The sequence below is a fragment of the Erinaceus europaeus genome, chromosome 11 (genome assembly GCF_950295315.1).
Source record: "Erinaceus europaeus chromosome 11, mEriEur2.1, whole genome shotgun sequence".
In the NCBI taxonomy this organism is placed as follows: Eukaryota; Metazoa; Chordata; class Mammalia; order Eulipotyphla; family Erinaceidae; genus Erinaceus; species Erinaceus europaeus.
In genome coordinates this window covers 97,748,711-97,776,116 of record NC_080172.1, presented here as the reverse complement: position 1 = coordinate 97,776,116, position 27,406 = coordinate 97,748,711, and the positions used below count along the sequence as shown (strand labels likewise).

The 27,406-nt window shown below is 40.8% G+C and overlaps 1 protein-coding gene across 2 annotated transcripts in view; it reads right to left on the bottom strand.

The window, feature by feature from the left end:
* AK5 (adenylate kinase 5) overlaps positions 1 to 27,406 on the bottom strand; it is a 329,025-nt gene that overhangs the window by 66,652 nt on the left and 234,967 nt on the right. For both annotated transcript variants that reach the window (XM_060202226.1, XM_007534207.3), the window contains exon 10: positions 24,102 to 24,146. In XM_060202226.1, the coding sequence (XP_060058209.1) occupies positions 24,102 to 24,146 (45 nt within the window). The remainder of the gene's footprint in view (positions 1 to 24,101; positions 24,147 to 27,406) is intronic.

The following is a 27,406-nucleotide window of genomic DNA, read 5'->3' as shown; positions in this document are numbered from 1 at the left end:
ACCTAGATATACACCAGTTTCTGTGAGAGAGAGCATATGTTCACACGTATCCATAAACTACTGCAAAATATATACCTGAAAGCAGAAGTACACTAGAGTTTGCAGTGAGTATCCCCCTAACACTTCCTCTCCACTATTCCGAGCTTTGGGTCCATGATTGCTCAACAATTTGTTTGGCTTTGTATGTTAACTCTCTTTTCAATCACCAGGTTCCAGGTGTCATCAGGATGCTGGCCAGGCTTCCCTGCACTGAAGACCCCACCAATGTGTCCTGGAGCTCAGCTTCCCCAGAGACCCACCCTACTAGGGAAAGAGAGAGGCAGACTGGGAGTATGGACCGACCAGTCAACGCCCGTGTTCAGCAGGGAAGCAATTACAGAAGCCAGACCTTCCACCTTCTACAACCCACAATGACCCTGGGTCCATGCTCCCAGAGGGATAGAGAGTGGGAAAGCTATCAGGGGAGGGGGTGGGATATGGAGATTGCATGGTGGGAATTGTGTGGAGTTGTACCCCTCCTACCCTATGGTTTTGTTAATTATTCCTTTCTTAAATAAAAAAGAAAAAAAAAACAAAAAAAGAAGATGAAATCCAAAAAAAAAAAAAAGGCATTTCAAAAAATCATTTAAGGGGAGGTTAATGGTTTATACTTCAGTTGTTGGCACACAGGTATGATTTCTCATCTCCCTGTGATAGTTATCTGCAGAATACCCTCACCCCAACTTAGGTCCTTTTCTACTGTCATGCTCCAAGACTTCAGTGCCCTCTCCACCTTTCCTCTCCTTCCCCAAAGTTCTTTGCTTTGGTGCAATATACCACTACCAGTCCAAGTTTCTGCCTGTTCACTAAGAAGGTGAAGATTATTTTCTTTTCCAGAACATATGCACTTCAGATTTAAAAAAAAATTTGTTTATTTATTCCCTTTTGTTGCCCTTGCTGTAGTTATTATTGTTGTCGTTGTTATTGGATAGGACAGAGAGAAATGGAGAAAGGAGGGGGAGAGAAAGATAGACACCTGCCTCACTGCTTGTGAAGCGACTTCCCTGCAGGTGGGGAGCCAGGGCTCCAACCGGGATGCTTAATGCTGGTCCTTGTACTTTGCGCTACCTGCGCTTAACCCGCTGCGCTACAGCCCGACTCCCAACATATGCACTTTAAACATGTTTTTATTTATTTATTATTGGATAGAGACCAAGAGAAAGTGAGAGGGGAGGAAGAGATAGAGAGGGAGAGAAACACCTGCAGACTTGCTTCACCACTCGTGAAGCTTTCCCCCTGCAGGTGGGGACCAAGGGCTTGAATGAGCGTCCTCTTGCACCATAATGTGAGCACTTCACCAGGTATGCCACTGCCAACATATGCACTTCATCCTTTTTCCTCTTCTCCTCCTTACTCCTGTTTGAACAACTTCCTGCAACTTGTTTAAGATAACTAAGATAACTTCTGTGCTTTGGCACTTTTAGCACTTTGATATTTTCCTTTGCAGAAATATATGTTCACTTAAAGCAGAAGATGTAGGTGCATTTAGATCACTACAGTACCTAAAACACAGCTCACTTTATGGTAATAGATGGAAGAATGAATAACTTACTGATAAATGATCTACCTGCACCCATAGACTTGATCTTGTCTTCCTTGTGGACATTTATTCTTCTCAGTTGGCACCATATCTTCTGAATAACATCAATGCTAGGTTCTCTTATGAATTCAAATGAAAATATCTCCACAATTGTCTGTCTGTGTCCTCTAGTTATCTTTAAGTCATTCTCATTTTCTTTTCTTTTCTTCTTCTTCTTCTTTTTTTTTTACACCAGAGCACTGCTGAGCTCTGGCTTATGGTAGTACTGACTGAACCTGGGGCTTTGGAACCTCAGGCATGAGAGTTTCTTTGCATAACCATTATGCTATCTATTCCCATAGTCCTTCTCCTTTTCTTTCTTTTTTTTTTTTTAATTTTTAATATTTATTTTCCCTTTTGTTGCCCTTGTTGTTTTATTGTTGCAGTTAAATATTGTTGTTATCGATGTCATCGTTGTTAGATAGGACAGAGAGAAATGGAGAGAGGGGGGGAAGACAGAGACAGGGAGGGAAAGAGAGACACCTGCAGACCTGCTTCACCGCCTGTGAAGCGACTTCCCTGCAGGTGGGGGAGCCGGGGGCTCGAACCGAGATCCTTAGACTGGTCCTTGCCCTTGCACCATGTGCGCATATCCCACTGCGCTACCCGACTCCCTCTCCTTTTCTTAAGTCACCCGAAACTATCTGTTTCCACTTTCTCCTCTCTGATTGACTCCCTATTCTCCTGCAAGCCACTTCTTAGTCTCAGTGCTCTCTGGCACTGATCTGTCGAAGTTCAACATTGAATTTCCACAGTTGCCATGTTATTCGGTGACCTTCCTTTAGTCTTTAGTTTCTTTGACTTTCCAGTAGCATTTAATTCTGACCAGTATCTTGGAATCCTTTCCTCTCTTGGCTTCTAGGATACAGTTAGCTCATAATCTCGTCCTTCCTTTGTTAGGATAAATCTCACAGCTAGTAGACTCTGCATTATTTATGTTGGTGCCCCAGAACCACGCATAGTGCCACAAACATCTATTAAACAGAGCTGATGCCTAATAGCTCCACATATATGATGTTTATTCCCATTTACATAATGGGAGTGCATTTTATTTTGTAAAGCCCAAAAGATTCTAATATCAAGCTCACATCTCAGATTTTTTTCTGATTAAATGACTTTGATAGTATCAATTATCTTCTCTGAGCTTCAATGATAAAATAGGAACGATCTTAATACCTAACAGTTACTGATACAAAATGAGGTAACAGGTAAATTGCTTGCTACCAAAACTAGCAGAGAGAAATATTCAATAAGTGTCACCAACAAGCATTTAAAGAAGCTTCCCCAAAATGAGACAAAAAGCTTTAGTGAAAAATCCTCCCAGCTCACAGTCCATGAATTTTTAAAACAGATATTCAATACAGTTTTTATTTTATAATGAGGTAGTATTTTTCACATCATTAAGATGGACAGTTATGACAGCTTTGAAGTATCTACTGGCTTTTGCAAATCCATGCTGTTTTTTGGACAGCCCTGGGCCTTTTTTTAAAAGACGATTACATTTCTAGTCTATGAAATAATTTTTCCTCCCTAAATGAAAATGGGTTCCAAGGTTGGGTTCAGGTTTTTGTGGCTGAATGATTCCTTTCAGGGAAAAGCAATTAGGCTATTAGTTCATGAACTACTGTGCCCTAGGAATGATCCTCATTCACTGCAGGCCTGTGAGTCACTTGAAACAACTTGAAACATTTTGTGTCTGGGATGAGCTGTGTCACCATGCCCAGTTTCAGCAGGCTGCTGCTGGCCACTGACTCTCTCTGACCGGAAGCAATTAAGAAAAATGGATCTTAATCTTCAAAGAGAACCTTTCTATTTGTTCTGTAATGCAGTGCTGCTTCAGGTTATCTGGTGAACAGGGTGAAATATGCCAGCGAGAGGGTAACTTGAAGGTTACATGGAAGAACTTTATGTGGGATTGGAAACCTGTTGATGGCAAGACCTTATTTACTAGTGTCTAGTTTATAGAAATCACCTAGTAGTTGATAGGTCAATGAATGGAACTGACTCAGCTATTAAAAATGATGAATTCTCCTTCTTTATCTCATCTTGGATGGAGCTTGAATGAATCATGCTAAATGAGATCAGCCAGAAAGAGAAGGAAGAATATGGGATGATCACACTCGTAGACAGAAGTTGAAAAATAAGTACAGAAGGGAAAACACAAAGCAGAATTTGGACTGGAGTTGGTGTATAGCACTAAAGTAAAAGACTCTGGGGTGGCGGGAGTTAGGCGGTAATGCAGCAGGTTAAGCACAGGTGGCGCAAAGTGCAAGGACCAGCATAAGGATCCTGGTTTGAGCCCCCGGCTCCCCACCTGCGGGGGAGTCACTTCACAAGTGGTGAAGCAGGTCTGCAGCTGTCTGTCTTTCTCTCCCCCTCTCTGTCTTCCCCTCCTCTCTCCATTTCTCTCTGTCCTATCCAACAACGACTACATCAATAACAACAACAATAATAACTACAACAAGGGCAACAAAAGGAAATAAATAAATTAATTAATTAAAAAAAAGACTCTGGGGTGGGTAAGGAGGGTTCAGGTCCTGGAAGACAGAGGAGGACCTAGTGAGGTTTCAACTGTTATGTGGAAAACCGAGAAATGTTACGCATGTACAAACTATTGTATTATATTTTACTCTTGACTAAACCATTAATTGCCCTATAAAGAAATTAAAAAAAGAATGAATGGAACCGATGGCAAGTGGGCTGTAAACTCCAGGAAGGTAGCCCCATATATGAAATAGCAAGTTTGAAGACTTTGTTTCTAGATCATTCAAATTTTAAACTAGCTGAACGGGCTTGGGAGATTCACCTAACTTCTCTGGGTGCTAGTTTCCCCACCTATAAATTGAAGAGTTGGGATTAAAGAAGAGGAGCTCTGTGCCATTTTGTATTATTTTCCCTAAATGTCCTATTTCCTTCCCTGAGGAAGGATTATTGAAACTCTTTATTTTAAATAGTATCTATTCATTTATTATTGGATAGAGACAGAGAGAAGTTGAGAGGGAAGGGGGATATAGAGAGGGACAGAGACAGACAGACACCTGCAGCCCTGCTCTTCACCACTCATGAAGCTTTCCCCCTGCAGGTGGGGACCAGGGTCACCACACACTGGGTCCTTGCACACTGTAATGTGTGCACTTAACCAGGTGTGTCACTGCCTGCCCCCCTTTTATTTTTTCTTATTATCTTTATTTTACTTATTGAATAGAGACAGGTAGAAATTGAGAGGGAAGGGGGTAATAGAGAGGGAGTGAGAGACACCTGCAGCCCTGCTTCACCACTTTCAAAGCTTTCCCGCCTGCAGGTAGGGGCTGGGGGCTTGAACCCAGGTCCTTGAGCGCTCAACCAGGTGCACCACCTCCTGCCCTCCAGGCCCCATTTATTTATTTAATTAATTAATTTATTTTTTATCACCGAGACTCGGTGCCTGCACTATAAATCCATTGCTCTTGGCGGCCACTTTTTTCTATTTTTAGTTGTTGGACAGGATAGAGAGAAATTGAGAGAGGAAGGGCTCGGTGCCTGCACTATAAATCCATTGCTCTTGGCAGCCACTTTTTTCTATTTTTAGTTGTTGGACAGGATAGAGAGAAATTGAGAGAGGAAGGGAAGACAGAGAAGGGGAGAGAAAGACACCTCCAGACCTGTTTCACCACTTGTGAAGCAACCACCCTGCAGGTAGGGAGCCCAGGGTTTGAACTGGGATCCTTGCGTCAGTCCTTGCACCTCGCACCATGTGCGCTTAACCAGATGTGCTACCTCCCTGCATGTTGGGACCCAGAGGCACGAACCGAGATCCCTAAGCCTATCCTTGTGCTTAGCACTATGTGTACTCAACCCACATTACTGCCCAGCCCTGTCACCACCTCTCCTTTTCTTAACTTAAGAGTTCCCAAGTATATTTCTTTTTTTTAAAAATATTTATTTATGTATTCCCTTTTGTTGCCCTTGTTGTTTTATTGTTGTTGTTATTGATGTCGTTGTTGTTGGATAGGACAGAGAGAAATGGAGAGAGGAGGGGAAGAAAGAGGGGGAGAGAAAGATAGACACCTGCAGACCTGCTTCACCACTTGTGAAGTGACTCCCCTGCAGGTGGAGAGCCGGGGGCTCGAACCAAGACCCTTACGCTGGTCCTTGCGCTTTGCACCACATGTGCTTAACCCACTGCGCTACTGCCCAACCCAAGTATATTTCTTTGGTTGGTGAAATGTAGGCAGAAATTGATGTGTGTTCCTCACTCATAGGAGACTGAATGCTTTCAGGCTGGTATGGCCATAGATTATTGTAACCTTTTTACACCGACTAAAATAAATAAGCAAACAACAGGACATGGGTGGCTAGGGCATAGTTCACCCAATAAGAGTGCACATTTTATCATGTTGGAGGAGCTGGGCTTGAGTCTTCAGCCACCACATGGGACCACCCCACAAAGTGGAAACTTCACTAGCAGTGGGGCTATGCTGTGATGTCTCTTCTCCTTCTCCATGGCCCCCAACCCCGCCTTTCACCCTCTATCTGATGGAAAAAAAAAAAAGTTTGTATGAGCAGAATGGTAGAGTTGTACAGATATGAAACCCTAGTGATGCCTTGCTGGCAAAACACAACAAATCAACACAAATAAAAATGAACAACCTCCTCTTACCCACCATAACACATAGTGTGATCAAGGATGTGGTGCAGCAGGTAGAGTGCTGGATTTGCAAGAATGAGGTCCTGAATTCGATTCCCTGACATTGCATATGTTAAAATAATGTTCTGGCCTCTCTCAAGCTCTCTGTCAAACTCTCACTCGTTTGTGAAGTAAATCAAGATCTTTAAGTTAAAAAAAAAAAGCTCATGGTTTACCATGCCTTTTTGTCTTTACTATGATACTGGCAAAATTTCAGATAGTAGGGACACAGCCAGTATTATTAGCAGAGTGAAATTTAGCTGACTGCTGGTAAACATACTGCATTGATTCTGAAAAAGAAAACGGGAAGGAGGGAGGTGAAGAAGGGAGGGGAAAGGAGGAGAAAGAAAATCATTCTTCTAGCTCTTTACCACAGAGAATTTTAGAGTGACTTATCTGTTACCACAGCATAACCTAGTTTCTTCTGATTGGTCCTTTCCCAAATTTGACTGTGTTTTCAGAATCTGAGTATGTTAAGAAAAAAAAAAAAATTATGATTCAGGAAATCTCTGAACCTCTGGGGGTGAGCTCTTGGAATTTGCAGTTACTAAGCTTCCCAGTGAATGTATACAGATATTTTCACTTTACCTTGAAATGTGTAAGAAAAAAAAAGATGTACTAATGAAAGGATAGAAAAAATAAAACAAGTGACAGTAAAATATTAGTGATAGAATCTAGGTGGTGAGGAGCAAACATTTGTTTAAAACTCTCTCAGCTTTCCTGAATGCTTGAACATCTTCATATGAAAAAGACAATCTTTACAAAACTTCCCCAGGTAATTCTGATGATTAGCCCAGTTTGGAACTTCTAGACTAGATAATCTAAGGGAGGCAATTTGCTGTGAACTCTCAGTGGTCACTGCGGGGAGTCTTTGCTGATCTTTCTTTAATATTTACAATGTAATAATGCTGAGATAATGGTTGTACCATGAATAAATAGTCAAAATGTTAATAAAATGTTAATAAAAAAACCACTATTGCCTTATCAAAAGCAGGGCCATCTTCTCTTTCGCAAAGGAGGAGAAAATTTTATTGTCCCAGCATCAAGCCCAGAGGACAGGAGGGAGATTGTCACCTATTTTGTGCTAATGGAGTGGTGAAGACAAAGGTGTTTGAGAGTCACTGCAGACTGTGCAGATAAAGGTATCTGAGTCACAATGCCTTTGGCTTGATATTTGATCTAATCAGTACCTGTTCTGTGTGTTTTACCTGTAATACTTCATTAAACACGTACTGTTTGAAGTTGGTGCTATTTGTAACCCTATCAGGGAAAAAAAATGCACCCAAGGTTAATTGTGCCTTGGTAACTACTGAGTGCTACAGCTTCCATATGAAAGACTATTCTGGAAATCAGACAGACTTTCTGTTCAGAAACAGACTGCACAATCTTTTAGTCAATCAGATTGGTTTGCTGGTTTCTTCCTGGTCCCTTAGGGTTGCCGGATGAAACACAGGACATTCAATTAAATGCTGTGTGACACATACGTACCATAAACACTATCATCATGTCTCTAAATTTCAAGCTGAACTAGATACAAAATAAAAATAGATATTTCTATTTGTTAAATCTTTTTTCAGTCTAATAAAATTTTATCTCGAACCAATAAGTCATATACCTTATATAGTATAGGAATACACATGATCCTAATCTCTCTCTCTCTCTCTCTCTATATATATATATATATATGTATATACATGATAATTTTTATTTTTAATTTTTAGTCTCCAGGGTTATTGCTGGAACCCACTGCTCCTGGAGGCCATTTTTCCCCATTTTTGTTGCCTTTTGTTGTTGCCCTTATTATTATTGTTGCCACTGATGTTGTTGTTGTTGGATAAGACAGAGAGAAATGGAGATGAGGGGAGACAGAGTGAGGGAGAGAAAGACAGACACCTGCAGACTTGCTTCACCACCTGTAAAGGGACCCCCCTGCAAGTGGGGAGCCAGGGGCTCAAACCGGGATCCTTCAGCAGGTCCTTGTGCTTCGCGGCATGTGCACTCAACCCGCTGTACTACCGTTCGACTCCCTAATGATCCTAATCTTTTCCAATGAATGGCACTGTTACATTGGGGCAGGTTCCCTGGATAATCCTATCACTTCTGTATCTACAGAAAATAATAGTTCTTCAACAATATAAAATGGGGTCCTCTAACCTAATCAGCAGAAATAGAAAAAAGAAAACTTAGTATGAATAACAGAGGTGAGTTCTATTAGCCAAAATGTAGACAAGTAAATATGCACTCTCTCGTGGTCTGGGAGATGGAGAAGTGGATAGGGCACTGGACTCTCAAGCATGAGGTACCAAGTTTAATCCCTGGCAGCACATGTACCAAAGTGATGTCTGGTTCTTTCTCCCTTTCTCCTCCTATCTTTCTCAAATAAATAAATAAATAAAAATCTTAAAAAAATAAATGTGCATTCTCCACATTTTTTATTTCAAAATTGGCTACTATTAGGTCAATTACAAATTAACATGAGTATGTAAGTGTAGAGTGTGTCTCTCAGGTCAGTTATTCAAAGAAGTAGTAATAAGTAGAGAAAATAGCCTTCAAACTCTTTTGCCTAAAACTCTACTCACCATATAAACTTCTGGTGACAAATAATTAGAACAAACATCAAAGTTGACAAGGGAGTCAAATGACTCTAAAGATTGACAACTCAGAAGAGACCAAAGTCCAATCTATGGAAATGGTTGTGATGATGCTAATATTTGCTGGATCTAGCAAATGTCTCAATCCAATCACTTGTCAGCCTGCAGACTTGAGGGCCATGATTTCATCTATTCTGATGATTCAAACATTGCAACCCATTCAGATAAAATCTACCACAACCACAGTGAGATATGTGAAATGTCCTAATTAAGTTAAGTCTAAAACTGGAGTCCAAGACTTGAGTTTTTACATAGACTGAAGACAAAAAAAAAAAGTTCAGTCTTGGCTGAGAAGAAGTAGGTATCATATGGGTCATTCTTAAATTTTCATAATTCCCTATTTATGCTCCTCCAGCTCCTATACAGAGTTCACATAAGCCCAACTCCATCCTAATTTCATCTTTAAACATGGACAGGACTTCCTAACTGCTTCCGGGGAAACACCACTAGGAAACTTCTTTCTTCACCCAGCTGACTTTGAGGTATGTTCTAGAATGAACTCACCAAACACCTTTAAAAAAAAAAACAAACTTGCAGAATTCAGTCTTATAAAAGTCGCTTCAGTCAGACTTGGCTTTTTTGGGTCTCCAGATTAATTTAATTCATTGTTCTAGAGTGCTCTGCCTCCTCTACAGTTTTCTTGAACTTATCAAGCTGCTTCCCTTTCCTACAACCCCACAACCCCCTTTTTTCAAGCTCACTTCACACAATGATCTTAGTGATGGACCAAAAGAATATAATATGCAATTTGTAGGTTTAGTCTCTTCTTTCTTTTCTTTTTTTTAAAATAGATTTTTTTCTACTATAAAAGAAAAACATGCTTCTTATAGATGATTTAGATGATCCAGAAGAGTGAAAAGAAGATAGATAAATCTACCACCAAATTTATCAATTTTTTTTTCTACACATGAATTTCTGGTTTGGTTTTTAATTGGGAATCTGTCTACTCTGCTATTTCTCCTCTTCAAGTTCCTTGTACTCTGAAAATAAGCTTCTCAGATAAGATAAATTGCAAGGTCATTTGCAGCACTACTAGATGTTTTTGTTTTTGTCGTAGAAATCTGAAGACTATTAGAGCACTCAGTCTGTTTATGTACTGTGAAAGGAAACAAAGTTCCTATTTAAGACAGGTAGGAACACTTGTAGCAGATGTTAGTTATATTATATCTGGGGTATTAGATTCTATTTTGGGCCAGACCACAGAAACTGGAAGTCATAGGTGCTATGATAGGTCTAGATTAAATTCAACCAAATAAAGAAAGTTATTCTTGGTGAGAGAAAATGCTGTGATAGGAACATAAAATCTGGCAAAACCTTTTGAGGAATAATTTGGTAATATAAGTCAAAAGCTTTAAGCCTAGTCACATCAATGGATTCATCTCAAGGAAGAAAAATCAGTTTCAGCCTACAAAGTTATTCACTAGAGCCTTTTTTTTTTTTTGGAGGGGGACACTAAAGTCTTGTGCACACAGGGTTTCACCATTCACCATTCTGACCATTCTGAGATAATTTTCCATTTAGATAGACAGAGAGATAGAGCGACACCATGGTACCAAAGCTTCCTCCACTGCCAGACCATCTTCCATGTGGTGATGGGGCTCAAACCGGGGTTTGTATCTGGAGATAAAAACACACTGCCTGGAGTTACTTCTTCAGCCCTCCCCTTAACATTTTAAGTGGAAGCAAATAATTAGGGGAAGTGCCTGATAACATGAATGAATTATAATATAACGGTATATAATATATAACGGAGTTATAATATAACGGTATAGCGGTATGACAATATACAGTCATTAGGATATAATGAACTCGGGCTCACGAGGTGATACTGAAAGATTCTGAGCAGTGGGTAGATAGCATAATGGTCATGCAAAGAGAATCATGCCTGACACTCCAAAGTCCCAGGTTCAACCCACCACACCATCATAAGCCAGAGCTGAGTAGTGCTCTGGTTTAAAAAAAAAAATGCGTTCACCTTCACCATGGAGATACCAAATCTACATATGAAGCAATATCCTATGAAAATATGCTAAAAGCCAGTCGAGTGACTTTTGTCACTAAAGAGAAACCATATTGAACTGATAGGAGCAGCTAAGACAGAATCTCCCCACAAACCACACCCACTCCTATGCACAATTAAGAGGCTTCTTCCTGAGGCCCAAGAGTTTCAACTCTCTATTAGGTACCTCAGCTTCTGACTCTGAGACATGAGCTCCGCGATGTGATGTGGCATCAGAGGACCATCAAGATTACTTGGGAAGCTTCACAAGTGGTGAAGGTGGCTGCAATTATCTCTCTTTCTCTCTCCTCCCCTCTATCTCCCCTTTCTCTTTCAGTTTATTTTTGCCCTATCAAATAAATAAATAAAATTAAATAAATTACTTTATTTGGCCAGAGTTAGACTCAGATTTAAAAAGGAGCACTGGCTCTCCAGGACCTTGTCCTCACTGTAGAGCAGCAATGGTAGGGACTGCCCGACTCTCTGAAGGGAGGTTGGATCAACCTACTCTGCCACTCAAGGAACACTAATCTTGAAATGACTGCAGCCTAGAATGTTCCTAGCTGTGACCATGGACTGTGAGCTCAGACTGACTGAGACTCAGGTCACACAGGCTCCTGTGCTATATAGGAATATGTAAGGGCTCTAATTCAGACTGATGGGGTAAACAGTCAATGGTATTTATATACTTTTCTCATCTTTGGGAGCTACTCTCTGCCCTAATCCAACTTTCTAGCTCTATTCTAAATTCTGACACCATCTTCCCAGATAATATTTTTAGTTCACTTGAATGTTAAGTATCGAGCTCAGGTAAAAATTACTAAAGTCACTGGCATTTTGGAACATACCTAAAATAGAGTTTCTAGCTTCTTTCCACATGAAGACTCCCTAATTTTACTTGCTCTATTCCTACCTTTGGGTTCCTGTTTATTAAACAATTTGTCCACTTTTCAGCCACCAAGTTGCAGAAGCTACTATGTTGCCATCTTGACTTCCCTGGGCAGATGACCTCACCAATGTGCCCGAAGACCTCACCTTTTCCCTAGATGGTTAGGGGTCTGGAAAGATGAGGTCTCCAGACCCCTATCCATCTAGGGAAAGACAGAAAGAGGCTGGGGGTGTGAAACAAACTGTCAACAGCCATGTCCAGTGGAGAAGCAATTACAGAAACCAGATCTTCTACCTTCTGCACCTCAAAAATAGTTTTGGTTCATACTCCCCGAAGGATAAAGAAGAGTGGAGCTTCCAATGGAGGGGATGGGACATGGAACTCTGGTGGCAGGAACCATTGAATTATTATTAACTCACTAATAAAAATAAAAAAAAATAGCATTGGCAGCAATGAGAAAGAGCCTATGCTGCATCAGAGAAGCCAGTCCTGCAGTCATCTGGATGTTTTACAGGTGAGAAACAAGAGACAGTGGAGTGGAAAAAAAGAAACAGATTCAGGCATCTAGAAGGTCTAATTTAACAGGGTACAAAGATGCACTGTGTTGGCAGGTGAATGAGAGGGTCAGCCTAACTCAGATGTGACTTGTTTAGACAATTAAGTGAACCAAGGTACCATTTATAGAGATAAGGACCATGGAGAAGAAAATGGGGTTTTTAGAGAGTAATGAAGAATTCTATTTTTCAATATTTAAAGATTAATATTCTTGTGAGGCATCTAGGAATTGATATCCACTGACCTAAGTTCCTAAAGTAAAAGGTCTACCTATAAATAAAGATACTGAATCACTAGGCTAGCCATGGTAGGAGAAAGTGTTTATGTATGAGAGATTGGTAGAGTGGCCTCATGTTTTCCGCTATTTTCCACTGTAAACTCATTCCTGTAGTTGTTCATGACAGGAAACTGTTTTTACAATAGGAAGGACATATTTTGCCCTAAGGAGTAGGGCAGAATAACAGCCCTACGGAGTAGGGCAGAATAACAGAGTGACCATTTCTGCCTTTCTAAATATAACATTCCCAAAATATTTCCTTCTTATTTTATTCTGGGCTCCAGAATAAGGACCTCAGAGCATCTTTTTATATGTAAATTAAACATATTTAAACCAACCGGCAGGTGGTCAAGATTTCTCTTGCATTCCAGTTGTATTGATTTCCTTTACCATGACAGATTTCTGTGGCCTAGTTGATTTCATATATATATATGCTAATTATTGAATAGAGACTAAGAGAAATTGAAAAGAGAGGGGAGATAGGGAGGGTAAGAGACAGAAAGACACCTGCAGCCTTGCTTCACCACTTTTGAAGCTTTCCCACTGCAGATGGAGACCAGGGGCTTGAACCTGGGGCATTGTGCATTGTAATGTGTGCACACTGTAATGTGTGTGTGTCACCACTGGCCCCTGATTTCTTTTATATTTTATGGGACACCGAGCCTGGAGTTTACCCTCATAGTTCTAGCATACTTCAAACAATACCTGATACCAGGAAGCTAATCATTGTGTTAGCACCACCCACCCAGCCATTCACAATAGCCCAACCATATTAGTATAACATGGAAGGAAGCTATTTGTTCCAACCACATATTTCTCCGTGTAGACTAACTTTTGTAACACTTTTATGGAAAGCTGGTGTGGGCAGAGCTGCATGCAGAACAGAATTATTTTTCTTGGAAGTCCTGGCAAGCCCTGAGATTGCTCATCATTCCAACATCTGTTGTTGAGAAAGGCAAGTCATGAGAAACCTGACTGAGCCAGCACTCTCTCCTAGAGTCTGTATCTTGAGAACACCTTCCCCTGACCACCAGGTTAAAGGAAGGGTTGGCCTTTGCTTTGAGAACATATTTCACTAAATCTCCTAGATGACAAAGACCATTAACTTTCTTTCCCTGCTCCTTTTCTATGTGTTTTTGTAGCACCTCTAAGGATAACTAGAAATAAGTAGGCATTCAATTTCTCTCTATATACACATATTCCTTCTCTCTCTCTCTGGGTGCTGATGGAGCTGGAGTTGCAGAGTCCTCTTATCTTCATCCTATCGCCTCTCCCCCGCTGGGAGTATGGATCAAGGTTGTTTATAGGGAGCAGAAGGTAGGAGTTCTGGGTTCTGTAGCTGCTTCTCCACTGAGCACGGGCATTGACAGGTCAATCCATACCCCCAGCCTGTTTCTATCTTTCCCTAGTGGACCAGAGCTCTGGAGAGGTGAGGGTCCAGGATACATTGGTGAGGTCATCTGCCCAGAGAAGTCGGGGTGGAGTCATGATAGTGTCTGGAAGGCGGCATGATCTAAGTTGAGACTAGATGGTTAATGAACAGGAACCGGAAAGTAGGATCAAGAGCAGATGAGCTTAGGGATTTTAGGGTAGAAGAAAGCTAGGAGAACCATTTTAGGCATGTTCTTGGGGGCATACAACAATAGTAGTTTTGCTTTAGTTTGGTAGCTAGCATGAGGTTGGATGAGAATATTGTCTGAGATAATGGTGTCAGAGTGGAGAAAGGGGCTAGAAAGTTGGATCAGGGAGAGGAGTAGCTCCCATTCTTATAAAAAAGAATTTTGTGGCTAACATTAACTATTTACCTCCATCCACCTGCTCTAGGGCCCATATGTAAATGCATATTAATATTTAGTGCCAGAGCCTGTGTAACCTCTAAGTCCCTGTTGGTTTGAGCTTATAGCTCATGGTCATATCTGAGGAACATTGCAGACTGCACTCATTTCAGGACCAGTTTTTTTCAAGTGGCAGGGTAGGATAACCCCAGGCTCCTTTCAGAAACTGGGTTATCCCTACCGTCATTGCTTTACGGTAGAGCCAAGGTCCTGAGAGGGTCCGCAAGATGCTGTTCCTTATGGAAGCAACCAGTGGTAGTGGAGAGGGACCCTTTAGAGGTCAAGACCCATCATACTGTATGGGAATCCAAGGATTCCCTAACTAGGACCCCAGATGATCAGGTGGTGTGATATTGACCAAACAGGCCATTATTAAGTGGGCCAGTCTCTTGCCCTTATCCAACTTTTGTAGTCCTTTCTCTATCTGATTATCTTAGATTTTCTCCCAGTTGTTTAGGCATTTAGTATTGTTTGTTGAGCCCAACCAGAGTTTGGTTTTGGGGATCTGTCTTTTTTGGGTCTTTCTGCTAGGCTGTCCTGATAATTTGGTCTAAATCAAATCAATTACAGAATTTATGATGCCTTTTTTTAGGCACGTCAACCATTATTAAGCAAATTGACTTTGAGTTACTTTGACTTTTATAGAAGTAATTTTCCTTTTTGGATAGCTTTTAATTAATTAACTTAGCAACATTTCTTTGAGAATATGAAAAAAAAGAAAAAGCCTACTTTTGCTGTGTCAGGCAGTGTTTCAAGGACTGTTTTAGGTCTTTTTTTTTTTTTTTTAAAGTGTACAGTCTTTTAGACAGTATAAGTCCTTCATAAAGTTTTATTAACATGGCTAAATGAAGAAAATGTTTTTTTTTCTAGTTTCACATTACTGAGAGCCTTTTGCTATGAAAAATTTTATGTAATCAAGTGGGCTCACTGCTTGCACACACCTGTATTTCTCCAACACTAAGAAGACAATTCACTAGTTTTTACACTATCTTGAAGCTCTCTTAGAAAGTTTTCCAATGTCTCTTCTTTTAATGTCCTATCAGGAGTAGCCTCTGGACTTTGAAAATACAGATGCTGGGCCTAGGAGAACTGTCCATAACTGCATGCCTTCAGGGGAGAAAGAACTAGGGCAAGTATGTGTCTGCATACAGAGCAGAGCTAGTGTTTCACAGCTAAGACAGAATACCAACTTAGGAGTCAGATGAAAATTCATCTCTATGTTTATCACTTTGCCTAGTTTATCACTTTGTCTCGGAAACTCAATTAGGTCTAGTCTTGGTTTTTTGTTGTTTTTTTTATGTTATCCAATGACTCCTGATAACTTTGATGGCTCACTTCTGTTACTGGACTGGGTGTCGTTGCCCAATACAAAGTCAGACTCTCCAGTATTTTACTTGAAAAGTCAGGCACATTATCAAGTGTTTAGTACAGTGCCTCTGACGAATCTGTTAGACTGGAGAGTAGGCAGGAGAGAAGAAGGGAGACTTGGAGCTATACATCAGGAAGTGGGCCTTCACTAATAAGTGAATCTGCTGACACTTTTGATCTAGGACTTCACAATCTTCAGATATGTAAGAAAAATATTTCTGATATTTATAAACTACCCAGTTCATGACATTTCGTTACAGTAGCCAGGGCAGAGTAAGTTTCTATGTCAGGTTTTTTTTTCATCTTCCCTCCAAATCTAGATAGTTCAAGTGTTGTTGATCCCATGTACTCTGCATCCACCAGATCCCACTTCAGAGTCTCCTGCTGGTCCTCCTGATAAGAGTCCTCTTTGCCAAGACGGGCAAAGAGTTCCGACAAGCACCAGGGTTCTTCATTTAGTTATAGAGTCATTGAGTACAGAGAAACATTTAGATCTTTTCTGAGTCCAGAGGAGCTGAGAGACAGGGGATTTCAGTAGAAACGCCCTTTCTTCCCTCTAGCCTTTTCTCACTTTTGTGAGATTATGTGCTTTTGAGAGCTTGTTTGGAGGTTCTGGCAGGAGAGCGCAGCTACTCGTGTACCCTCAATGGAACACCTGTCTGTCTCTATTCCGGGAAGGCCGTCCTCTTCGACCTAGAGCGCAGCTTCAAGAGGGACGCACGTGGAGTGGTGAGGGAGGTAGGGAACACCCGCCTAGCCAGCCAGACCAGCCAAATCAACCCTGACACCAATGGGGTGACAGATGTTGCAGCCAGATCTGTGCTTTTGAAAGGACAAGTGAAAACAAGGCACAAAGGGGCTTTGTCCTCTGGCCCCTTGCAGCTGTCCCCAAATAGTGAGGTTTCACCTGCTCAACACCACCTACTCTCAGAAGGTGGCAGTTGTCAGTGTGTCATCCACAGGTGCAGGAGTCTCCTATTTTTACTGTAATGCTAAACTATTATCAAATTGTCACTGGTGTTGTAGAAGTAATGATTACAAAGCTGTAATGCAGATCAAGACAGCAACACCCAATTCTACTAGCCATGCATTCCTCACCACCATAAACTCATCAGAATCTTGCAGTAAATCCCATTAGGGAAAGATAGAAACAGGTTGGGGGTACGGATCGACTTGCCAAAGCCCATGACCAGGGGAGAAGCAATTATAGAAGCCAGACCTTCCATCTTCTGCACCCCATAAAGAATTTTGGTCCATACTTCCCGAGGTATCAAGAATAGGGAACCTTAAAATGGAGGAGATGGGATACCGAACTCTGGTGGTGGGAAGTGCGTGAAATTACACCCCTCTTATCTTACAATATTCAAAATCTTTTTTTTTTTTTTTGCCTTCATGGTTATTGCTGAAGCTCAGTGCCTGCACTATGAATACACTGCTCTTGGAGGCCATTTTTCCCCATTTTTGTTGTTATTGGATAGGACAGAGAAAAATTGAGAGGGGAAGACAGAGAGCGGGAGAGAAGGATAGACACCTGCAGACCTGCTTCATTACTTGTGAAGTGAGCTCCCTGCAGGTGGGGAGCTAGGGGCTCGAAATCATTACTAGATCACTATAAAAAAATTAGGAATGTAGTCCCGGGAGGTGGCACAAAGGATAAAGCATTGGATTCTCAAGCATGAGGTCCTAAATTCAATCCCCGAAGGCACATATACCAGAGTGATGTCTGGTTCTCTCCCTCTCTCCCACCCTTCTCCCCCTCTCTCCTTCAGTCTTCCTAATTAATAAATAAAATGCTTAAAAAATTAGGGGCCAGGTTTTGGAGCACTCGTTAAGTGCACAAGTTACAGTGAGCAAGGACCCAGGTTCAAGCCCCTGTCCCCACCTGCAAAGGTAAAGCTTCACTAGTGGTGAAGCAGGGTGTCTCTCTTCCTCTCTATCTCCTCTTCCCCTTTCAATTGCTCTCTACTTCTATCCAATAATAAATAAAAATATAAAAAAAATTAAAACTTTCAATAAAAAGAAAAAATTTGTCAATGTTACTTAATGTTTTAATGAGGCAGTATAAACGATGATTTTTTTTTTGTTGTTGTTGTTATTGTTGTTGTTCCTCCAGGGTTATTGCTGGGCTCGGTGCCTGCACCATGAATCCACCGCTCCTGGAGGCCATTTTTCCCCTTCTGTTGCCCTAGTTGTTGCAGCCTCGTTGCGGTTATTATTGCCATTGTTGACGTTGCTTTGTTGTTGGATAGGACAGAGAGAAATGGAGAGAGGAGGGGAAGACAGAGAGGGGGAGAGAAAGATAGACACCTGCAGACCTGCTTCACTGCCTGTGAAGCGACTCCCCTGCAGGTGGGGAGCCGGGGGCTCGAACCGGGAATAAACGATGATTTTTATTTAGATTAGTAAGTTGACTCAAGATCTTGTGCAAGATACGTGTATCATCCTTCAGTATACCTGGCTTAGTATGATGATTTTTCATGAGGAAAAGTACTGAGGGATTGAGTTGCTAAACTAGTCACTTTTTTTAGTTGAACACCATTTTCACACCTTCTGAAAGACTATGCTTTTTCAGAATTGAATATCTGGCAGGCATTTTCTTGAAGAGAATTAAAGTAAGCCAGTTGCTTCAAGGAAAACAACCAACAGCATTTGTCATCAGTGTAGAAATCCAAGATTTTAAGCCCCAGGTCCATCACTTACTTGTAAATTATTTAACTCTCTAGCATCTTACTTGGAAAGTCAGAAAGACCCCGTAATAAAGAGTCTCACCTCATTCCCTGTCTATAACTGCTCAATCAACACTGGAGCCACCTCAAGTTAAAACAGTAACTTTTGTTTTTATTTTTGATTTAACAAAACATGTGAGACAATTTCATAAAAAATTTCAATCTGAGTTCCAAGAAAATATTTTCTGAAAACTGAGCTAACTCAATTAGTTTATTTGTAGGAGGACAACAATGAATAATAACTTAGTTATATTGAGTTTTAAGCACAAATTCTCAGTCTCCAAATTTTCTTCCAGGAAACAAAACAGAATTAGTTACTATTATTACATTGTGAAAACCACAGACTCCTATTAGTGGAATGCATAAAGGTATTTCAATATTTTTTTAACAAAAATTTTCCATTTTCAGCATTGACCGAATCACAGTTCCATACATCAGTATAGGTTCTTATATCTTGTATGTGAACAACCAAAGCCCCTAAAACATTGTCAATTCTTTTTATCACTTCTTCTTTTTAAAATATTTTATTTATTTATTAGCAACAGAGAGAAATTGATAGAGAACAGGGAGATGGAGAGGGAGAGAGAAAGACACCTGCAGTACAGCTTCACAGCTTATGAAATTTCCCCCTTACAGGTGGGGACAGGGGCAGAGGACTTGGATCTGAGCCCTTGCACACTGTAACGTGTACACTCTCAGGTGCATCATTATCTGGCTCCTTGATCACTTCTTCAGTGAGACCCCTGATTTGTCTTCTGCAAACCATTTCTCTACTTAATAGCTACTAACCGCTTTCTTCATGAACAAGTAGGTAACACGTGACATTCCAAGGACCAACCGAGTTCATCTTTGCCACCTTTTCCTTTGGTTTTGACAGTACACTTTTTTGAGTCTTCTTTCCCCTCAGACAGCAGGGAGTGCTATTATTATTATTTTTTTCCTCCTCCAGGGTTATTGCTGGGCTCGGTGCCTGCACCATGAATCCACCGCTCCTGGAGGCCATTTTCCCCCCTTTTGTTGCCCTTATTGTAGCTTCGTTGTGGTTATTATTATTGCCCTTGTTGACGCAATTTGTTGTTGGATAGGATAGAGAGAAATGGAGAGAGGAGGGGAAGACAGAGAAGGGGAGAGAAAGATAGACACCTGCAGACCTGCTTCACCGCCTGTGAAGCGACTCCCCTGCAGGTGGGGAGCCGGGGGCTCGAACCAGGATCCTTACGCCTGTCCCTGCGCTTTGCGCCACATGCGCTTAACCCACTGAGCCACCGCCTGACCCCCAGGGAGTGCTATTATTACCTCCCACCAATTATCACTGTTATTTTGCAAATGAGCAAAGAATATTATTAGTAGGAGACAGCACCAGATTGGGGGAGTGGAGTTTGGAGTTGTTTGTTCTCTGTGAGAGAACAGCAACTATACAGAGAAAGGAGAATCTGATTAGGCTTTTAATTAATCCGAACACCATCCTGCCAGTATCCACTACCAAAATGTCCATTCCTGTCCATTTTTGCTATTTCAGTTGTTATGGAAACGAAACACACTGCTTCCTACAGAATTCATTATTCCAGCAAATACTTGGTGTTCTGGTATGATTTATCTAAATGACTGATGCAGACACAGGTGGAAGAACACAGAGGGGGGAAAGGGTGATGTTTAGAAACTTCACATGGAACTAAGACTTAGCCCAGACTTTGGGGTATGATTAGGGGAGAGGGCATTTAAAATGGAAGGACTAGCCAAATCAAGACAGGCTTACTTAAAAATGATGCAGGTGAGGTTGGGGTTGAATTCTGATGTGGGGGCATTGTGGGAAACAGGAACAGTACATTAAGGTCAGCCGCATGACAACTTTGAAGGCCAGTCTAAGTACAGACCTTTCTGTGAACAAAAGGGTACTTCAGGCTACTTTAAAATGGGAAGATCAATTTTATTTTAAGATTAACCATGAGGAATATCAACCTAGCCTCTGGCAACCTAGCTTCTGACAAATCCCACTTGTCCAACTGGATGTCAAGATTACAATCTGAAAAGTGAAAAAATGTAGCCATCATCTCATGCAAGAAAAACCACAGCTATTTATTCAAATCAACTGACCTATTATTTATCAGAACAGTAAGGTGTGTCTGTAGCATCCAGAGTATTTTTTTTTACAAGCTTCAAATTAATGTGAATTAATTCAGCCCCAAAATATCATCTACCATCTGCCAAGGCAATATTTAGAAATAAAATTTTTACTTTTTTTTTCATCATTGTTGTGGTTATTATTGTTATTGATGTCGTTGTTGTTGGATCGGACAGAAAGAAATAGAGAGGACGGGAAGACAGAGGGGGAGAGAAAGACACCTGCAGACCTGCTTCACCACTTGTGAAGCGACTCCCCTGCAGGTGGGGAGTCAGGGGCTCGAACTGGGATCCTTACTCCTGTCCTTGTGCTTTGGCTTCGTACCATGTGTGTTTAACCCACTGTGCTACTGCCCAAACCCCCAATTTTTACTTTTTTATGCAGAGTTCAGTAAATACATTGGAAGACACACAATGTTTTTTCTTTATATCCCAGTTGTTTTGGAACTCCCATTGTGCAAAAAATAAGCTGAATTTTTCTTTACTAGAATGGTAACTGACCAACAAGTGGATAAACAGGAGAATTTGATTGTTAAAAGGAACATTTTTTGCTCAGAGCCAGAAATTCTTAAGAGAGTGTGGTTGATATCACATGAGGGTTCAAGTTTTGTGAAATGCAACAAATTTTATATTATCCTAACATGAGGCTTAGCAATAGTTGAGATGTGTTGTTTAGCTCTAACTAGACTAGCTTGAAGCAATATTTGAAAATACATTTCAAAATTCAACAACAAATGCTCAACAGTGAGAAATAGTAATAATATCACCAGAGACTGTAACAACAAACTTAAGGCATGCCACATTATTTTTAGAAGTTTTTTGTAGACTTCATTATTAAACACAAAGATTCCTATATGAGAAAAGAGACTCGTGCTCTGGATTCCTAAACACCAAGTTTAAAGAGTCTCTCTTCTTCCTATTTTGGTTTCTCAGATAAAAGCTGAGCAGAAAGTATAATGGATTATGTATAATATTCTGATATGAAAAAATACTGATTGGGAGTTGGGCGGTAGTGCAAGGACTGGCGTAAGGACCCCAGTTCGAGCCCCTGGGTCCCTACTTGAAGGGGGCGTGGCTTCACAGGTGGTGAAGTGGGTCTGCAGGTGTCTGTCTTTCTCTCCCCCTCTCTGTCTTCCCCTCCTCTCTTCATTTCTCTCTGTCCTATTTAACAATGATGACATCAATAACAACAATAATAACAACTACAACAACAATGAAAAAATAGCAAGGGCAACAAAAAGGGAAAATAAATATTAATTTTTTTTAAAATACTGATTAAAGTTTCTGTGGAATGAAACATTTTCTTTGAAGTTATGATGATGAGTTTTCTCCAAGTAAGAAGTAGAATTGATGTACTTGTACTTTCTGAAAAGAATGTAAAATGAGTATGACCAGAGTCTCGAAGGTTAAGGTCAACTAGAGAAAAGCAGGTCAGAAGGAGAACTCAGATTGGTTTCACAAATTCTTTTTAATCTTTCATTTGTTATTAATAGTTTATTACAAGACTATAAGATTACAATGTATAGTTCTACACCACACCAAAGTTTGGTATCTCCACCCTCCAGCCTCACCGAAGATAAACCACCATAGTTCTCAGAAGTCTTACAGTTTTGCTTGCTTTTTTTTTTTTTTGGATTTTTTTTTCCTTTGGCAAGTTCATGTAAATCATAACTCTAGATTCCACCAGACACTATCAGATACTTAGAGGAAAATATTGGCAGAACTCTTTTCCGCATACATTTTAAAGACATCTTCAATGAAACAAATCCAATTACAAAGAAGACTAAGGCAAGCATAAACCTATGGGACTATATCAAATTAAAAAGCTTCTGAACAGCAGAAAAAAAAAAAACACTACCCAAACCAAGAGACCCCTCACAGAATGGGAGAAGATCTTTACATGCCATACATCAGACAAGAGTTTAATAACCAACATCTATAAAGAGCTTGCCAAACTCAACAAGAAGACAACAAATAACCCCATCCAAAAATGGGGAGAGGACATGGAGAGAATATTCACCACAGAAGAGACCCAAAAGGCCAAGAAACACATGAAAATATGCTCCAAGTCTCTAATTGTCAGAGAAATGCAAATAAAGACAACCATGAGATACCACTTCACTCCTGTGAGAATGTCATACATCAGAAAAGGTAACAGTAACAAATGCTGGAGAGGTTGTAGGGTCAAAGCAACCCTCCTACACTGCTGGTGAGAATGTCAATTGGTCCAACCTCTGTGGAGAACAGTCTGGAGAACTCTCAGAAGGCTAGAAATGGACCTACCCTATGATCCTGCAATTCCTCTCCTGCGGATACATCCTAGGGAACCCAACACACCCATCCAAAAAGATCTGTGTACACATATGTTCTTAGCAGCACAATTTGTAATAGCCAAAACCTGGAAGCAACTCAGGTGTCCAACAACAGATGAGTGGCTGAGCAAGTTGTGGTATATATACACAATGGAATACTACTCAGCTATTAAAAATGGTGGCTTCACCATTTTCAGCCGATTTTGGAAGGAGCTTGAAAAAAATCATGTTAAGTGAAATAAGTCAGAAACAGAAGGATGAACATGGGATGATCTCACTCTCAGGCAGAAGTTTAAAAATAAGATCAGAAGAGAAAGCACAAGTAGAACCTGAAATGGAATTAGCATATTGCACCAAAGTAAAATATTCTGGGGTGGGTGGGTGCAGGGAGGTTGTGGGGATGTTGCGGACTCTGGCAGGGCTTGATCTGAGAGGTGAGTTCACCTGGTAAGTCTCTCTCTCTACGGAGGGGTCCTGCATTAATTTATAAATGTGTTTCACTATACTAGGGCATAATGCAAGTCAGACTGTTTTTGCTGTTACCTGTGCCAAATGCAGGCTATCCTTGTCAGGACATATCTGTTTATTTAGTGTGGGCCTCATATAGACATGGTTTCATAAATCTGGGCTGCTTCCTCCTGTGCTTTGGCTCTGATCTGGTGCTGGGACTTGAATCTGGGACATGTACATAGCAAAGGCCATTTTTTCCCTTTTGTTACCCTTGTTGTTTTTTTATTGTTGTTGTTATTGATGTCATTGTTGTTGGATAGGGCACAGAGAAATAGAGAGAGGAGGGGAAGACAGAGGGGGGGAAAGATAAGACACCTGCAGACCTGCTTCACTGCCTGTGAAGCGAACCCCCTATAGGTGGGGAGCCGGGGGCTCGAATCAGGATCCTTAAGCCGGTCCTTGCGCTTCGCAACACGTATGCTTAACCCACTGCACTACCGCTGGACTCCCAGGACTGTTATCTTTACCAACAAGGGAAAAATATTCCAAAGCAACACGAGAAATAAAGTCCCCTGCCCCACACAAAGGTGCTACTATTAGCAATGCAGTAGAAAATATGAGAACTGTTACTTACCAATCATGAAAATAATTTTATACTTCTTCAAATCTTCCACAGAACCTTTAAAATCAGAATGATTTAAGTTATTAGCAAGAAATACTGCTATAAAACTGCTCTTACTCATGCTACATCAAGTCAAATCTTTCAGTTTTACTTGATAAGAAATTTGAAACTAAATAAATGTGTGTGAATGGTCCACATTTACAGGCACTTTATTTTAGCTTTGATCTCAGAACCAGGTAGCAGACTGTGATTTTAATTTGGACTGGTGAACACATAAAATAGCAAGAGCCACAAGTCAAATGTTTCCTATCTTAGTTTGAGATGTTATTTCACTCCCTCCTCACCCCCATCTTACTTTAAATAAGAAGGGAATAAAAACACAAAATAGTCAGGAAGGTCACACACACACAGAGATACACACACACACACCACTCTACCATATATGACAGCCTTTTGGTTTCTTTCTTTCTTTCTTTCTTTCTTTCTTTCTTTCTTTCTTTCTTTCTTTCTTTCTTTCTTTCCCAGAGCACTGTTCAGTTCTGGCTTATGGTGGTGCGGGGGATTGAACCTGGGACTTTGGAGCCTCAGGCATGAGAGTCTGTTTGCATAACCATTATGCTATCTACCCTCTGCACTGGTTTTGTTTCTATACTGTGCTGGTGATTGAGTCCAAGGCCTCATGCATGCGCCCTATTGTTGACCCACTACCTTGACACAGGAAGATAGTATTTAAGATAGTTCTCTGGAATTACAGAAGACAGAACTTCCACCTTCTCCACCCCATAATGGATTCTGGTTAGGGGCCAGGTGGCAGTGCCCCTTGTTGAGTGTACACGTTACAATGCTTGAGGACCCAGGTTCAAGCCCTTAGTCCCCAATTGCAGGGGAAAAACCTTGAGAGTGTTGCAGATGTCTCTCTCTCTCACCCTTTCCCCCTTGATTTCTGGCTGTCTCTAACTGGTAATAAAATACATATACATATATATATATATATATATATATATATATATATATATATATTAAAGATAATAAAATGGGGGCCAGGTGGTGGCGCACCTGGTTAAATGCACATGTTACAGTCCCCACCTGCAGGAGGAATGCTTTGCAAGTGGTAAAGTAGTGTTGCAGATGTCTCTCTGTCTCTTCCTCTCTATCATCCCCATTCCCTCTCTATTTCTGGCTATCTCTATCCAGTAAATAAAATAAAGATAATAATAAAAAATAAAAAATAATAATAAAACAAGTTTTGGTCTATACTCCCAGAGGGGGAAATGTTAAGGGAAGATGATCAGAGGGGCTCTAAACTCCAATTCCATCAGGACCTGGAGAGAAGAAAGGAAAAAAAGAAGAACACTCAGAGGTAGTAACAGGTGAAGGTGATACATAGAAAGGAAAAGATGGGGAGACTTCCAGAGGCGGGGCCATTAGCAGCAGCAGATCAGTTACTCTCCTCTCCTCTCCTGGATCAACTAGGAATACCAAAGGAGACCACCTGGGACTAAAACAAGACAAGACTAGAACGACTACAGGAACCCACCAAATCACTGGTGAGTGCAAACACACGTGGCTAGTGACAGAGAGGAGCCTACGGAGAGACTAAGTGGCTGGTAACAGTCCGATGGTCTATCAGTTGAGACACCACCTCCAGTCTGTTCCACCAACAAGGGGACAGCTGAAGAGAGGAGAGGACTCCCCAGAGACTCACCAAGTGCAACCCTGAGTCTCCATTGCTACTGCCCTCAGAATCTGGAACAGCGGCAGGGAGGGACACCGGGGGACAGAGATCTAACCAGGAAATTCAGGAGAAGACCTATATCTCGGTGGCATAGCTGTGGGGCTGTGAAAATCTCTTTGCATAACCACTGGACTATCTCTGTCACACCCTGCCTTATCTCTTGGTCAGGACTCAGTGATTAAGTTAAGAAGCCTACTTATAGTTAGAAACCCTCAGGCTCCCATAGCTTACAGAAAAGAAAAAAAAAAAAAAAGAGGCTTTTAAATCACTGAGCTCCAACTCAGGGATTAAAATAGTATTGAAACAACTGTTAACTTCCACCACTGTGAACCCTTTAATTACCTTACTTAGACACAAGTCAATCCAGGAAATAGTGATCAGTAATTTGAAAAGTACTAAGAGAGGGAACTCATAACATAATATATAAAATGGGCAGACCAACAAGAAGAAATATTGGAGAAACAAACCAGGACAACAGTCCAGCTAAAAGCTCCCCCAAAGGGTAAAGCACAAAATAACGAGTTCAACATCCAAACATTAGCTAAGGAAATAATCACAGGAGTGAGTAAAGAGTTTGAAAGAATTGTAATCAGAAATACAGGAACAAGAATTGAGACTCTGGAAGAAAACACTAACTATCTCAAGGTTATTAGAGAGCTGAAAGCTGAAATAGCTGAGCTAAGAACACAACTAGCTGAACAAGCTAAAACAGTATCAGAACAGGGTAAAAAAGAAAAAAGATGAACTCCAGAAAACAGCAGAGGGCAGAGAGAATAGAATAAATGAGGCTGAAGACAGAATTAGCAAGATTGAGGACAAATTAGAGACAACTAAAAAAGAAGTAAGAGATCTCAAAAAGAGATTAAGAGATGCTGAAAAGAACAACAGAGACCTATGGGATGACTTCAAAAGAAACAATATACACATTATTGGCTTACCAGAGGAAGAAAGAGAGGGAGAGGAAGAAAGCATTCTTCAGGCCATAATAGCTGAAAACTTCTCTAGTCTAGACAACATAAAAGACATAAAGATTCAAGAAGCCCAGAGGGTCCCAAACAGAATTAACCCAGACTTAAAGACACCAAGACACATCATATTCAGAATGGAAAGAAATAAGGATAAAGAAAGGATCCTGAAGGCTGCAAGAGAAAAACAGAGAGTCACCTACAGAGGAAAACCCATAAGATTAGCAGCAGACTTCTCCACACAAACACTACAGGCCGGAAGAGAATGGCAAGATATCTGTCGAGTGCTCAATAAGAAAGACTTTCAGCCAAGACTACTATATCATGCTAGACTATCATTCAGACTAGATGGAGGCATCAAAACCTTCTCAGACAAGCAACAGTTGAAGGAATCAACTATCACCAAGCCTGCCTTGAAAGAAGTTCTGAAAGGTCGTCTATAAACAGTCAGATCATCATAAATAGGACATATATCAGAACACTCTAAAACTCTACAAGAATGACATTAAAATATCTTCAATCTTTGATATCAATAAATGTCAATGGCCTTAATTCACCTATTAAAAGACACAGAGTAGGAATATGGATCAGAAAATACAACCCAACAATATGCTATC